Source organism: Hippoglossus stenolepis, chromosome 7, assembly GCF_022539355.2.
Source record: "Hippoglossus stenolepis isolate QCI-W04-F060 chromosome 7, HSTE1.2, whole genome shotgun sequence".
Taxonomy (NCBI): Eukaryota; Metazoa; Chordata; class Actinopteri; order Pleuronectiformes; family Pleuronectidae; genus Hippoglossus; species Hippoglossus stenolepis.
In genome coordinates this window covers 7217281-7233178 of record NC_061489.1, presented here as the reverse complement: position 1 = coordinate 7233178, position 15898 = coordinate 7217281, and the positions used below count along the sequence as shown (strand labels likewise).

Genomic DNA, 15898 nt, shown 5'->3' with positions numbered 1-15898 from the left:
ATGGATACAGTACAATTTAGTTTCTAAAATGTATAAACTTCAATAATGGCAAAGTGAATTCACAGCCTCATTTTAGCATATTGTTATGACAGCTTTTAATTTTTTGCATTATAACACCTTCACATCCTTTATTATTGATCTATTTTCATTGACACCATTAATTACTTATGAGTATTTACTACGTTACTATATGTCATTAAGAACTCATTATTATTCACTTTGTGTCATTTTTCACTGCCTTATATGTTATATATCACTATATAATAATTCATCTTATCAGTTAATGTATAATAGGCCTCACAGGCCTACTCTAGGTGCTTAAAACATAATGGTTGTGCTGAAACTGTCCATTTCTCTGTAGACTGCTATGTGACTTAAAGGCAGTATTGGCTTGGTTGAACCCCTGAGTCATGCTGAAAGCCCCTGAGGTGGGTCCCTGAGGTACAAATCAATCCCATCAATGTAACCTTACATTTAGTCTTTGTTTCTACAACATAACATTATATTGACACCCAAAGAAACCAATCCGATTTCAAATGGGAGGCTGCACAAGAAAGGATGAACTAATCTGATAACACTTTAAAAGAGTTGGGTGCAGATACCGCACAGTCCCCACTGCATAACAGAAGACATTCTCACTGATTTCTGTCTAGACAGGTTCATTTTTATCTTGATTGCTGTCTGATAGGATAAACTGTATTGCAACTTACTTTGGACGACTCCAGTTGTCTTCTTCTTTGAGAGCTCTTTCTGACTGCAATACAATCTGAATCAACCTTGTTTTTTGAACATAGTGTCGGAGCAGGACTCTGTTTTTTTTTTCCTGTCCCAGACCAGGGTTAAATCATTCAATCCCTAACTTTTCTAACAGTGCTGCATATGGCAACCCATGTAAACTGTCCTCAAAACTTACATCATCCTCAAACTGCTGTCTGCCTTAACATGAGTTCCGGTTTTCCAAGAGCATGTGAATTAATTCAATTTGATGGAAGCAGCTATGTGCAGATCATGTAATTGCTATTTTGTCTTGTGTAAGTAAATGAGGTGAAATAGGAAGTGAGTGCTTGTGTAAGTCTGCAGTCACAGGTCAATTATTGTACAACATACTTTTCGAACAAGTCACCATGGACAGTTTTACAACAAAGCTTACATCTCTTTTAGCTTGACCCCAGCAAAAACATTACTTAAAACAAATTACCAAACAAAATAAATAAATACGTAAATCAATCTTTGCAATGGCTTCAAGGCCTCATTAAGAAAATTTAAAACTCACTTAAATCTCATTTCACTCAGGCTGATGAGGGGGTTGAAGGTTTGTGGAAGTGCCTATAATTACAGCTACAACTGTTTGAGCAGCAGTGATCTTAATAAAGACAGTGCTGAGAGGTTAATGAAGGTGTTCCCTCTGTAATTAGGAACAGGGATGAAGGAATGATGATATGACCTTCAGCATTATCAGATAGGAAGTGTTAAAGTATCGTACCAGATGCTTAAAATGATCAGATTTTGGGGTAATTGTCGTACACAAGTCATATCCAAGAAATTATTAACAATACACAAACAATAAATACATTTGAACTCATATGAGTGAATAATACTTTCCTAGCAAAGGTTTAGATGAACAAGTCTGGGCTAGGAAGACGTCACATAAGAAGAAAACAGCTGAATGATCATATACATCATCAACAAGCGTAAACACTTACGTATATTATACTGTTCTGATTATTATGACCCCTAACACTGTCACTGAAATGATCCTACATGATGGGAATTTTCGTATTATTGATTGTACATCGTATAACAACCACATATTAATGTAAATTGTCACAGTTATTGAAAAGTCATCATGACGTGTCACAGGGCGGATCCAGGAGCGAAGCCAGGGGGGGCAGTGGCCCCAGCTGAGATCTAATGGGCCTCTGCAGTTCCCCTGTCCTCTCAGTAGTCACTTACTAACAATACAATGAATATGATAATTTATTCAGATTTTTTATTTTCTAATCATTATGAAGTATACAATGTGAACAACGAATCATTTTAAAATGGAGGAATGACTTTAAGGAATGATTTAAATGTGCATCTTACTGAATCGGGAGTTGTGCACAGATGCTGGACATATAATTGGCCCCTCTGTGTAAATTGTGGCCCCTTTATGGCCCCTGATTTAGAAAGTCATTGATCCACCACAGACAGGTTGATACTCCAGAATGTAGAATTATGTAGTATTAAGGTAGTAAATATGATTAAGGGCATTACTCGGTGGGGTCCCTCCAGCCCGGGGCCCCCACCCAGGCTCCCACTCCCACCGGGTCCTGGATGCAGACCCTGGGTCAGACAGGCTCCTGGCCCCGCCCCCGACACTGAAACTGTTACATGACAGATTGTTTTGTAACAGTTTTCTAAACTCACCCAATGAGAACAGCTGCTCGGAGTCACATGACACAACTTTTACGTAAGAGTTTTTTTCTGCTGCGCTGCTCCATTGAGAATATCAGCGAGCCACTTCCTGGAGGACTCATAATCGCGCAGAGTGCTCACCGGTTCCCGACAGAGGACACAGTCATGAATGGCAGCGGGGACACTGCTTCCCAGGTGAGGGCATAGGCTGCACACCACCTGCCGGGTATGGGCACAGAGAGCGACAGCATGCTTCAGCTCGCAGCTGAGGCTTTCCAGTCCAAAAACTTCGACCTGGCCGCGGACATCTACGAGTGCCAGCTAGCGGGTGTCGGAGATCCAGGGAGCCGACAGGAGCTGATGGTGAAGCGGGGTGACGCGCTCGCTTTCGGGGGCAAATTCACCGAAGCTCTTGACGTGTACCGGCAAGCCTCAGAGACCGAGCGACTGAAGCCTGCGCAGCTGGCCAACCTCATAGCGTACCTGTCGGGTAGCATCCGGAGGCAGGACGCGGGGGGCAGCCGGCGCAGCAGCAGAGGAGGAGAGGAGGCGGCGGCGGCACCGCCAGCACCACCGGGGCATGTAGCTGCTGCCAGGGCTACAGGTTGCGGGCATGCGGACTTCTCCTGTCGGATATGTCTGAGCTTTCTGTTCGAGCCCGTGACTCTGCCGTGCGGGCACAGCTTCTGCAAGAAGTGTCTGGAGAGGGAGGCGAAGGAGAAGGAGCGGCCGGTCGTGTGCAAGGAGTGCAGGGACAACTCCCTGGCGGACGTCCAGAGTTACCGGGTGAACGTGGTGCTCAGCAGCCTGCTGGCCAAGTGGCTCCCCAGCCTGCAGCAGGCCGGCCGGCTGAGGCGGGAGGGGAACGGGCTGTACGCCGACAAGAAGATGGACGCGGCGCTGGAGAAATACAACCAAGCCATCCTGATAGGTAGGACACAGAGCCATGTTGTGTTAGTGACAAACAAAGTTATTTAACAGTGAGTGAAGATGGCCCTGTCTGCTGCCAAATGAGCTGTGCTACTTTGTTTCCATGTTTCTGCGACACAACAATCACGTGTGGAGACTTGTCATGAGTCAACAACACACTGTTATAACATGTGGGTGAGTTACATGACTGTTACATGTCGTGTGACAGCGGCTGTGTGTGGGGGCAGTAGCCGGGGCCCGCCGCCTCTGTGCGGGCTGCTGCTCTCGGCCGTGCCGCTGTGTTGGATAACAGGGGTTAGTTATGTAGGCTGGGCCAGTGGAATAAACATTGCGTAAGCACGTAACCTGCCCCCCTCAGCTCCCTCATTGTGTAACGTCACACCATGGTTCAGGCGAATGTGGATCAAGGGTATTATTGCCGGTCAGCTCCATGCGTGTGAATAGCTGCAGAGGTTCTGGTCTCAGGCAGATTGACCCATATGAACTTCCAGACGGGGATTAAGGCTCTCACTCATATTATTGGCCAATTATTGATCGGGATCCATGTTCAAGAGGACGGTTTATTTTCTTAAAGATAAGAGACAGGCTGCTTTTTAGGATTGATGCGTTTTGATTTAGAATCTAAATTTGAGATGGATGGATCGGATGGACTTTATTGATCCCAAACTAGAAAATCCCTGTTACAGTTTAAAGGAAACAGGCACATAACACACACTGAATAAATAATCTTTTACTAATTTAAGAGAAAAAACTAACGCAAATTTTTTTTGTTTTTTTCAACTCAAAGCTATCAATTGTGTAAATGTAACTTGTTAATTAGAATTTCATTTTAGAATTTAATTCGTAAAACTTAATTTGTGTGTTACAATGTAAGTGTATTTTTCAAAGTTGGTTCAACTACTTTCTCTAAAGTTATACAAAATGGATAACGGATATGGGATTTATAAAATGGAAGAATATAAAGAGTGGATGGTGCAATGATTTGAACTACATTCCATTTCCCTGGGTTGAGTTCAGCCGGGGTGTAGTACTGTTAGTGGACTGATCAGCTGCAGTCTCCACAGCCACAGGCCCAGGTCTTTCAGGACCGAGATATTTGACCTGATCTCAATCGACTCTGTGCTGGTGCAGCTCGGTGGCTCTGTACAGGCCGGTTGTGTAAGTTTACAGCTCCCCCTTTCACTGACAGCTGCATTGTCTGAGAGGTGTACCGCGGTTTTCCTGGGCAGAACAGACAATAGAAGCCACAGTCTGAATTGCGTAGGGAGTTATCAACCTAGCCAACATCTTTGTAAGCAGAAGCGGGGGGAGTGGGGGGGTCATTTATCTCCCAGCTGCTGCAGTGGAGCCTGCTCAGAGGCCAACAGTTTGCTGTTGTTGTGTAGTGGTAGCTCCCACAGTGATAGATAATGATCACCCTGGGCTGTGTCCACGTTCGGCTGTGAGGATGTTATTCAGAGGGATTCTGCATGTTTACCAAAGGTGCTTTAATAGATAATAATTAACAGAGAATGACATAACTGTCTTAGTTTGGTTGGAGCCACTTTTGACCTTGTCTGTTGCCAATATTTTGGTTATTAAGTAACAACACAGAATACCTACTTATGTAAATAAAGACTTTGTACAAATTAATTTGCGAGCTGTGTGTGTGTGTGTGTGCGTGCGTGCGTGCATGTGTTATTATATATAATTATATATAATTTGTTCTCACCCTCAGATGTGTATATTCAGTGTTTAAGTGGCAGAAATACCTCTTATCTTAGTCTTAAAAGTTAATTTAAGAGTTGTAAGTAATAATTAGCAGAGATCTGTGTGTGTATGTGTGCAAGCACGTATATGTATAACAAAGCTACCCTGTTGAAAATGCGTACTCTGCTAAACAGTGACACTTCTGTCCAACTAGTGTTCTGCCAGATTCTGTTTGTGCGTTGACATAACCATACTTTACATGTAAAAAAAATCTCTCTCCTCCTAAGTTTCCATTTCTGTTTTTATTTCATTAAATGATTTACTACCTGTGTCTGTACAAAAGCCAGCTTCTGATCCCCATAGGGCAAACTGTGACATTTGCATAAGTTTCTATAGTTATGAAACCTGCTGTGTGGGTGACCTTGATAGTGCTGCATGGTTTTGTAAGGCAGTAGTTTTTTTTCATAACACGTTTTGTAATGTGGAAGCTGATCCAGTAGAAACATTCCTCTTTTTCGTATAACTTGAAGCTAATATCACCCCCAAAGGAAGCTTTTAAAGACAGAACAAAACAATAATTCATTTATTGACCCGAAGTACTTCCAGCTTCACAGAAATGACAATCTACCACAGTTTTCTCCATTTTACATCTTTGTTAATTCAATATATCTGAGTTGTGGATAAATATATTTGATATATTTATATACATATTCCATTTAAAAATGTTCTCTTACATTTTATACATTTATGAATTAAATATTTTCAATTTCAATAATGATGAAAAAAAATCTTTTGCTGAAACTTTTCGTATTCTGTTCTTCAATCTCAAGTCCTGCACCGAACAATTATTTTCCTTATCTATTAATTTACTGTTTATTTGTTTAGATACGATTAACTGATTCATTTTTTGGTGAATAAAATTCAGTCTAACACTTAGAGACATTCACTTTATTTCTGCTTAAAAATATGAAATGATTTATCAATTACTCCAATTATTTTCTCACCTAATGAATGAAGGTTTCAGTCATTTTCTTTGTAGTAAAAACCTTGAGTATCTTGTTGGGCATGAAATATGAATTATCCCCTCACATTTTATCATTTAACCACATGAAACAAAGTTTTGAGGGATTGGTCATTTTTTATTAGATCTACTCAGTTCACTGGGATTACACACGTGTGCTCAATAAAGGTTTCCAAAACAATTAGTTGCCTTGGTCACTGGCAAATTGCGATGGATTCTTTTTTACACTGCCTAAAGTTTTGTACTTAAACAAATGATAAATGGATTAATTGAAAAAATATCCAACACATTAATTCATTGTGCGAATCTAACACAAACCAACCGACTAACTGTAACTAACTGTCTGGCCAATTTTTCCTCATCTCCTCCTCAGCACCCATGGACCACATACTGTTCAGTAATCGCTCCCAGATCAACTCTAGCCTGAATCACTATGAAACGGCTCTGAGAGACGCTGAGACGGCCTGCAGACTCAAGCCTCGCTGGTCCAAGGTACGGCACAACAAATTGTGGCTCCATTTGTCCAGCATACTAACACATCTGTGATAAGCGGCTGATATAAGTAAAACATTCCCCATCTTGTCAGTGAAGTAATGTATCTCCCATCTGCCCACAGGGTCATGTCCGTAAGGCCCAGGCCCTGGCGTCGCTGGGTCGGGTGGAGGAAGCTCTGAGAGAGTACCTGGAGTGTTTGTCCATAGAGCCTGACTGCAGACTGGCAAAGATTGAGGCTCACAAGGTAAATCCCACATTAGTGTAGTACAGGGTGGGCAGTAAGAGGTCCATATGTCTTCCATTACAAAAATAAATAAATGAATAGATAAAAGTCATAATAAAATAATCATTTATGGTGCATTTCTAAACAGCCACGGACACCTTACAATACAGCATATTTAACACAAGAATAATTTAAGTAAAATCAATGGTTTTACTGCATGTCATATTTAGACACATTATAGGATGTTGTACATCTGTATACATTCATGTACATTGTATAAGAGACAGCCTGCACACTGGTCAGATATTATATACTCTGCACCTTTAAAAAAGGAATAATACTTTACTGAAGGGGAAAGATTGAGTGGCAAATTAGTTTATAATAAACATTGCGCCCCAGTCTCACTATAACTATAAGTGATTTTTCTCTGTAAATAAAACATGATACATTGCACAGGGAATAGTTGCATAATCATAATCATAAATGCACATCCTTGTTTGCCGTCTCCTCTCAGCTCCTGAGTCATCTCCTGGCTCCAGTCACAGACCAGGTCCCTAAACACATCGCCGACTACTCCTGCATAGGGTCTTCCAGAGCACACATCAAGAGCAGCTTCAGTGCTCCCTTCCAGGTAAGAGATGCCCTCCCCTCTGTTCGTCAGCCCAGTCAAAGTCAAGCAAGATATTGAAGGGACATGAGGTTTCATAATTGTCTTCTGTCGTCCTTTTCTTTCCCTCAGTCTCTTAGTCCCAGCTTGTTGTCTTCAGAGTCCAGACTCACCTCCACTCCTCCCACACCCGTTCACAGTTTCCTCTTAAAACGAAAGCGAAGAAGCTCAGAGGAGAAGCAGGAGGTGGAGGAGCAAGGACTAGAGAGGAACGACGAGCACAAGAGATGTAGATCTGGTGAGTTTTTTCAATATTTTACACAAACAGTGTACAGGATGTACATGTACATGAGCAGTGTCTTATGTATTGTCTGCGGATGTCTCCATACAGAGGCGGTCACTGGCTCATCGAGCTGTGAGGTCTTGGACCCATCAGATGTGGAGTGTTCCCTTTGTATGAGGTACAGTTTGCTCTACAGCTACTTTCAGATCTAAAACTTTATTAGCACTCATCCACTATGCGATACATGTATTGGCATTTGTGTAACATGTGCAGTAGTTTTAAGCCTGTAATATTCTGTTGCCCCTGTGGGACCAGACTACCTCAACAGGCAATCTGGACTTTACTAGCTTTTTCTCAGTTCTTTCAAACATATATGGAAGTCTTCTTCAGCTGCTGAGGTTTACTAAATTTTCATGTTGTGACTTAAGCATTGATTATTTAAACTCATTATAGAGGTATAATATACTTTTCCCCAATATGTCTGCAAGATTGTATTTGTCCTGGCCATGAAAACTCATGAAGAAACTTGTGTGTGTGTGTGTTTCCCACTCAGACTGTTCTATGAGCCTGTGACGACGCCATGCGGTCACACCTTCTGTCTTCAGTGTCTGAAGCGATGTCTGGACCACAACCCAAAGTGTCCGCTCTGTAAAGAAGAGCTGTCCAAGGTACTACTCATCTATAGTTTTATTAAAAATGTAATTTAGTGTGGTTTAAACTCAGCCCAGTGCACTCTCGATACTGAGTGTATCTGCCCTCGCAGAGTAACAATACCAGTGCTCTCTTTTTCCTGGAATAAGAATTGCCTCACTGTGCAGAACATTTCTATGTAAGGTAACGTGATGCCAGGGAGCCAAAAACTAAAGTTACTCAACAGATGCAACTGATAGTGGCAGTAATGATTCTATAATGACACAGATGAGTTTAATTTACATTGGTTACGTCAAACCGATACCTGCTCACAGTTTGAGGTCAACGCAGGGGCCAATACCTCGTATCAGATTTATGCATCCAGAGTAACGCACAGAATCATATGATACGGGACAAATATAGAGCAGGCCCTAACATGGCTGTCATTGGAGAGTGTGTGGACCAAACTCTGTATTAACATATTTCTAATATCTCTTTTCTTCTCAGTACCTGATCCAGAGGCAGTACTCTAAGACAGTACTAATGGAGAACCTAATATCTAAGTATCTTCCCTCCGAGCTCATGGAAAGACAGAAGATCCACCAGGAAGAGATGGCTGAGCTCTCCAAGTGAGTTTGTGTCCCAATCTGCTCTTGTCCATCATGTGATTACCACATCGTGCATATTATTATTATTATTATTATTATTGCTTTATTTTGTCTGTTTTCTCTGGTCATATCTATTCTTATCACAGATTATGACTTGTGCCTGACATAACACTCCTGATGTGAATATCGGCCCCAGTTTTTTGACCTACTGACCTACATTAGATAACACATTTCTGACACACTGACCTTTGAGCGCACGTCACGTCAGGCATCGAGTATCACTATCCTTGAGGCCAAGGCCAACTCAGGTCTCCAATAATTAACTTCTCTGAAACGGGAGCGAAAGGGATTCACTTTCACATTGGCCTCTCTTCTCACTGATAACGGAATATTATATTTCCCTGTACTATGACTCTGCTAATGACGACATTAAACACATTATTCTTTATTCCCTCTCTTTCTTTCCAGCCTTAACAAGAATGTGCCTATATTTGTGTGCACCATGGCCTTCCCCACTGTGCCGTGCCCTCTCCATATCTTCGAGCCTTGCTACAGACTGATGATTCGCCGATGCATAGAGACAGGAACAAACTGCTTTGGCATGTGTCTGGCAGACAACCTCAAAGGGTCAGTGCTTGGATAGTGACTGTGTGCACTCAATTAATGTGTCAGAGTGTATATATTATAGGAATATCGTATATATCTAGAAGTATAATATCCGGCTTCCTGTCTACAGGTTTGCAGACTACGGCTGCCTGTTGGAGATCCGCGACGTGAAGTTCTTCTCTGATGGTCGCTCAGTGGCGGACACCATCGGTAGACGGAGATTCAAAGTCATTCAGCACAGCGAGAGGGACGGATACAATACAGCTGATATAGAGTACCTGGAGGACGTTACGGTAAGAGGGGGTGGGAGTGAAAGGACAGCAGGGAGAACTGGGAGTTGTAGTGGAGTTAGTCGACATAGAAGGATGGAGGGGGTAAAGAGACATACCAGAAACTGTTCTACTGTAACTCAAATGTGGTCGTGCTTGTGTGTGTGCAGGTGGAGGGTGTAGCAGAACGAGAGCTGCAGTCTCTGCATGATGCAGTGTACGACCAGGCCCTGGTGTGGGTCAACTCCCTGAAGGCAGAGCAGAAGGAACGCATTGAAGGACACTTTGGACCCATGCCTGAGAAAGACCCCGAACTTCAGGTACAACCCAGGCGAACACACACACACACACACACACACACACACACACACACACACACACACACACACACACACACACACACACACACACACACACACACACACACACACACACACACACACACACACACACACACACACAGACCCTAACCATGTACTTTTGTTTTAGTGAGGCCCTTTCCCTTAACCTTAACCATCACAATTATATGCTTAACCTCAATCCTAACCTTAACCTTAACCTAATTTGAACTGTAATCCTAACAGCAAGTCTGAACCCTTAATAACAGTTTATTGAAAGTGGGTCAGAAAGTGAGGACCAGTCAAAATGTCTTCATCTTCTAGGCTAAAAACATTCCTCACAAAGATATCTTTACACGTACACACACACACACACACAGACACACTTTTGTTGCCTTCATTGCTCGGGGCTGGAAGGACACATTACAATGTCCTCTTTTCTCTGTCTCTTTCAGGTCGGCCCCAATGGTCCGTCATGGTGCTGGTGGTTACTCGCCGTTCTTCCGTTAGAGGGCAGAGCCCAGCTGCCGTTTCTGGCCCTCACTTCTCTGAAAGATCGTCTCAGCGGTATCCGCAAGGTGCTGCTCTTCATGGCCCAGAGCAGGCACCGGTGATATGCTTTCTGGAAACATTCGCCCACCTGAGTAAATGCAGTTTACCCTCCCCCCGCAGCAGCAGTTGACCTGTTGTTCTTCCTTTTGATGCACAAAAAATTGACAATAGATGTTGTTGCACCCTTCCTGACGCCACTTGTTCAGAAAGCCACGCTGGATTTCATCTACACCTCAGCAGCAAAGATGAAATACATCTGATGGAACTGACCTCTTCCAAACATTAAGTTCTCAACAGGTGCAGACTTAAGCTACAGTCAGACAGGAGGGGAATTACGTTTGAGAATCATCACCTTCTATTGTAACATTTGATGTCATTTGATGTCAATGCTAATGAAGCTAAGTGTATGTTTCTGTCTAACCTCTCTCCGTTCAGCTCCAAGCTGTGGTGCTGAAATGTCTTCATCTGTCCGTGCTCCAGTGTTGCCTTTCTGGCCCTCCTCCATTATTTTCGTAGTTCTCTGCTCTTCCTGTTGCGTACATGTTGTGTGTGGAATGACGCACCAAAAAACGACAAAACAAAAGTCATGGTGCATCTTTGCATTCTTAAAAAATGGTGTCTATTCTGTAAAAAAGCGGAGCTGCCTCTCTCATCGTAGCTTTAAAGCAAAGATGAAGCAAAGTTCTGAATCAAAGTGTCCCCATCCTATATCTCTTTATATGCACATGTCAATTCTATAAGAGACCAAACTATGAATTTGCCTTTTTGTGTAAATACACTCACCACAGTTGAGTGACCAATTATATTACAAGTGATAAGATAAGATTTATTTCTTTGATTTCAAACTATTTGCTGGTTGAAATCTATGTAAACTGGGTGCAGACATTTATAGTTAATCCTGTAACTTGAACAACTATTAGTTTTTAACAGTCGTTCTGTCGGCTTCCCTTCCGTTCCTCTTCCATTTCTGTCTCTGTCCCTTTCAGCTGACAGTGGACTGAACCTTTACATCGATATGCTTCAAGGCTCTTGTTGTTATGTTTTGTTCATCCAATTTTTTCTAATTTGTTGGATTTTTTTCCATTATTTATTTTTATCATTATTTATGCATGCAGTGACATTGTTTACATTTCACGGAGAGAGATGCTGAGCTGCTCACTTTTTTTATTTTTTAACTTATCATTTGACCCAAACATCAGCAATAGTGACCTGCTAACAGAAACACCCTTCACTCAATCCAGAAAGGGTAACAACATGGCTGACACTGACAACTGCACAGGGCACTGTGATCCCCGGTGACCTAAATTTCTGGAGTATTTTTATTGGCCTGTCATAATGGGAGCTATGTTGACTTAAACATATTTGGATTCCTCCGCTGTCTGCAGCCTCTCTCTGGCTGAGATATTTGTAAAGCCCACAATGCAGCAAGAAGTCCTGACCAGGACCTGGATTCCTGACACCTTAATATCCCTCAAGAGTATTTATTCAGTATTTATTCTGACTTATTTTGCACCACTTTAAGTAAGGGAATAGAAACGGTGCAGACAGGCCTCTGTGTATTTATTTCCCCCATGGCAGAAGTTGGAATACTTTTCTTTTGCATCTCCTCGCGGGACAAAATGACTGCTAAAGATCTGCATTCATTAGAGTGTGACCGGTGCTACACTATTAGTAAAGGCTAGTGCCTTCACTTCACAGAAAAATGTAGTGTGGAAATATAATGCCTAAAGTATATACATACCAGGTTCATTTTACCCTTCAGTTTGAAACTTTCAAAACAAGATTTTCACAGGAAGGAAATACTGTAAATGGACTGAAAACAAAAGCAACATATTTTTGTGAAGAGAAATGTGTTTAAAAATATTGAGGCCTTGCTGATGTCTGTGACATAACTGTTTTTACACAGCAAATGTTCATCTATGGAAAAATGCATAAGAATGTTGGGCTTTGTTTTATACATGTGTTTGATTTTACATGTTTCTATGTCAATCAGGTTCTTTGTATTTTATAATTTTCCTCATTCACTGGTGTATTTGCCTCTCCTTATTTCATGTGATTGTACATGGAGCGTCATGTGAAATAATCCACATTAAGGATTTTCTTTTGAAAGGGCCAAAGCCATGTAATGATGAGAAAACGAAAAATACTACAATCTGTATATATTTACCCACAATAATTTGCTGACAGAATTAATGCATTTTATGAGTTTTTTACTGCCATCAAATGGTGGCTATGTGGCACAGAATTAAACAGCAATACTTTATAATGTAAGCTTCTATTCTATATTTTTGTGTAATGAACAGAGTGGTAAATGCTGTTGTTTGAAGAGGCATTTGCACAGAGAAACCCACTCTGTACGATAATACGTACAATGATAGCCTCAGTAGCATCGCTGCTATCATGATTCGATAACCATTAAGAAATTAAAAATTAGCTCAGACTGGGCAGGAAAGGGAAAACTATCAATAACCACACCTCAAGTATAACAGCATATCACATAAATAATTCCCACTCAGAGAAAGAGGAGGCAATGGTAAACTATTGCTTCATGGCATGGAAATAATTTAAAGTCAGTTAGATCGACAGTATCAAAATGAGCTACGCGTAACAACTGTTTTGACATAAAGGAATAGTTTGACATTTTGGGAAATTAGCTTAGTTGCTGTTTAGTCCAGAGTTAGATGTGGATATTATTTTTAGGTTTTGTTAGGATGAACAAAATGTGAGACAACATTTTGTAATGTGCTTCAGGTTGTCGACAAGTTGTCATTTGTGCGATTAGTTTTTGATGAGTTAAACAACCAAGCTGTCACATGTTTCTGTTGTTTTGGAGGTGCTGATCTTTAGATAGAGCCAATCTAACAGTTTCCCCTGATTCCCCCCTCAATGCCAGTTGAAAGCCAACCTGCTGCTAGCCCTAGCTTCAAACATTAGAGTTGTATCAATCCTCTTAGCTCTTGACAAGAAGGTGAATGAGTGTTTTTCCTAAAACTATGTCAAACTATGCTTTAATTACAATGACACGTATGCATACTGGCAAACAACATACTTAGCTTCATCCGCTGCAGCCTTGGGCGACTCCTATTAGCAGTAACTATATATTTATTTAGCTGCTATATTTATAATTTTTATTGCACTTGTCACTGCTGAGATTCCATAGCCTCGGATGATTAAAACAGGTTAGAAGATGCAACCAAGTTGGAATATTAATACATTGGCATTTGTCTTGGTGTCACCTACTGAATCCTTAAAGGTCAGGATTGGTCTATAACCTGCTTTTACAGCTTGATGGTAACATTCAATCTTGTGTAGCATTCAAAATTCATGATAACTGTGATTAGGAAAATAGCCACTGACAGAAATGTGTGTCCCGAGGCTTTTTATTTTAATACCTCCAGTTTGTATCACTGACCATAACATTGCAGATGTAGAGGAAGTTTGATCTTTTTTACTTTTGTGCCGCCCAGCTATGCAACAACAGTTCACATCTTGACCTTTCAGAATTCAACCGGTGACCTTTTGAAGAAGTGTAACTACCTCTGGTACCCTCTTTGAGCACTTCCACATAGAGAGACACAATAATTATGCTTCCTAATTTTATTATTTTCTTGTTATTGTTGTTTAATCTGTGTTTGAAATGAAATTTCAGAGTCTTGAAATATATATCATCACGTGTCCCATCAGTGCTCCAAAATGTACTTTTTGTTCAAAATTGTGCCTGTGTTAAAACGCACCATCGTCGACACCTCACATTTTTTAAAGAGATTATGTCACTGGTCAGTTCAGCGAAGAGAATTCTTTGTGATGTGTTTGATGCTGATCCCAAATATTTGACGCATTTGAAGAAGCGCTTAATTTTTCTTCCCTTCCAATTTGAACAGCGTCTTAGAAACAAAGTTAGAGTCAAACAGAGTCGAATCCCTGGTTGAACCTCCGACTTCACATTCTTGCTCTGCTATTGGGCGTTAAACACTTCACATCTTTAAAAACCAAGCGCTTCTCACGTGTTCAAATATTTGCACTGACTTCAGTTACTAGATTGTCTGAATCTTAACTCCTGTAGAACTCCATGGCCTCTAAATGTGTCTGGGTGAATTCGCACAAGATGAATGTATGTATGTCTCGACATCGTTCTGATGTTTTTTGTACGTGTCTGCTTTTGATAGTAAAACTTTAGTATTCATTAACTTTGCAAAAGTGGAGTCTGAAGCTACGGCTTGTGAATAAACCAAAAGGATTGTGTTCATGATTCTTTATTGGATTTTCGAATGCACCTGACTGGACTAGAATCTGAAGTCTCCTTTGTTTGTCTTCTTCAGGGTTTGGTGTTTGTTTCTTAGAGAGTGCTGCTTCAGATTACAGGTTACATCACTGAGATTGTGTTAAATAATTCACGATATGAATCAAATCCTTTATCTAATCTGATTATTTAAAAAAAACTGTCTGTAATATGAGTGAAGCCAGATGAGTCAGCATTATCAATGATATTTTGTTAAAGCCTACAATTTAAGTGAATTTCATGCAAGAAAATGTATTTTTTATATCAGGACCATATGTAATGGGGCAAGAGACAAGACTAGATTAGTTTGTGTCAGCTGTACAAAAATCAGTGGAGCAGTTTCAAGAAAGCGAATAACTGTTTTTCAAACTATTCTTTTAATAGTGTAATAATATTTTGTCTTATTTGCAAATTGACATCAAATTTCTGGTCATTTTTAACTAGGTCACTGGGGCTATATATATATATACAGTATGTATATATATATATATATATATTTGCTGTGACAAGTTTTGAAAAAACAAATCCATCTGACATCACATAAATATTATATTCTGTTCTAACATTTCACTGAGGCTTAGGTTCTATCTGTCACTATAATATTTAAACTCAGTTTAAACCTCAAGGTTTTTTATGGCTGCACCATTATATGTAAACGACACAGTCTAAATTAATAAATTCATTAATTATCTACTCACCACCATGCCGATTGATGGGCGGGTGAAGAAGAGTCCACAAAACACGTTTGGAGTTTTAGGGGTAAACCGTGTTGCAGCCAAATCCAATCCAATTGAAGTAACTGGTGATACATTTTTCAAAAGTTGTTGCATTTCATAAATAAGTCCTGTTAGAAACTGGTCAGCTAAGCTTAGGTCTCACATAAAGGATGTTAGAGTGGAGTTCCTCCCAGCGGAAGCTTGGCTGAATAAGACACTTTATGTTAAGAGGTTGTGGCCTAAACCTAAATGTAT

At 40.8% G+C, this 15898-nt stretch overlaps 1 protein-coding gene across 1 annotated transcript; it reads left to right on the top strand.

Annotated features, from left to right (window-relative positions):
- Positions 1-2482: 2482 nt before the first annotated feature.
- On the top strand, positions 2483-14937 carry LOC118112319 (LON peptidase N-terminal domain and RING finger protein 3). The gene is made up of 12 exons (XM_035161532.2): positions 2483-3328; positions 6411-6529; positions 6654-6776; positions 7270-7386; positions 7495-7660; positions 7754-7823; positions 8199-8313; positions 8783-8904; positions 9352-9510; positions 9620-9782; positions 9929-10078; positions 10552-14937. The coding sequence occupies exons 1-12, from the start codon at positions 2626-2628 to the stop codon at positions 10708-10710; spliced, it is 2166 nt and encodes a 721-aa protein (XP_035017423.2). The 5' UTR covers positions 2483-2625; the 3' UTR covers positions 10711-14937.
- Positions 14938-15898: the final 961 nt, after the last annotated feature.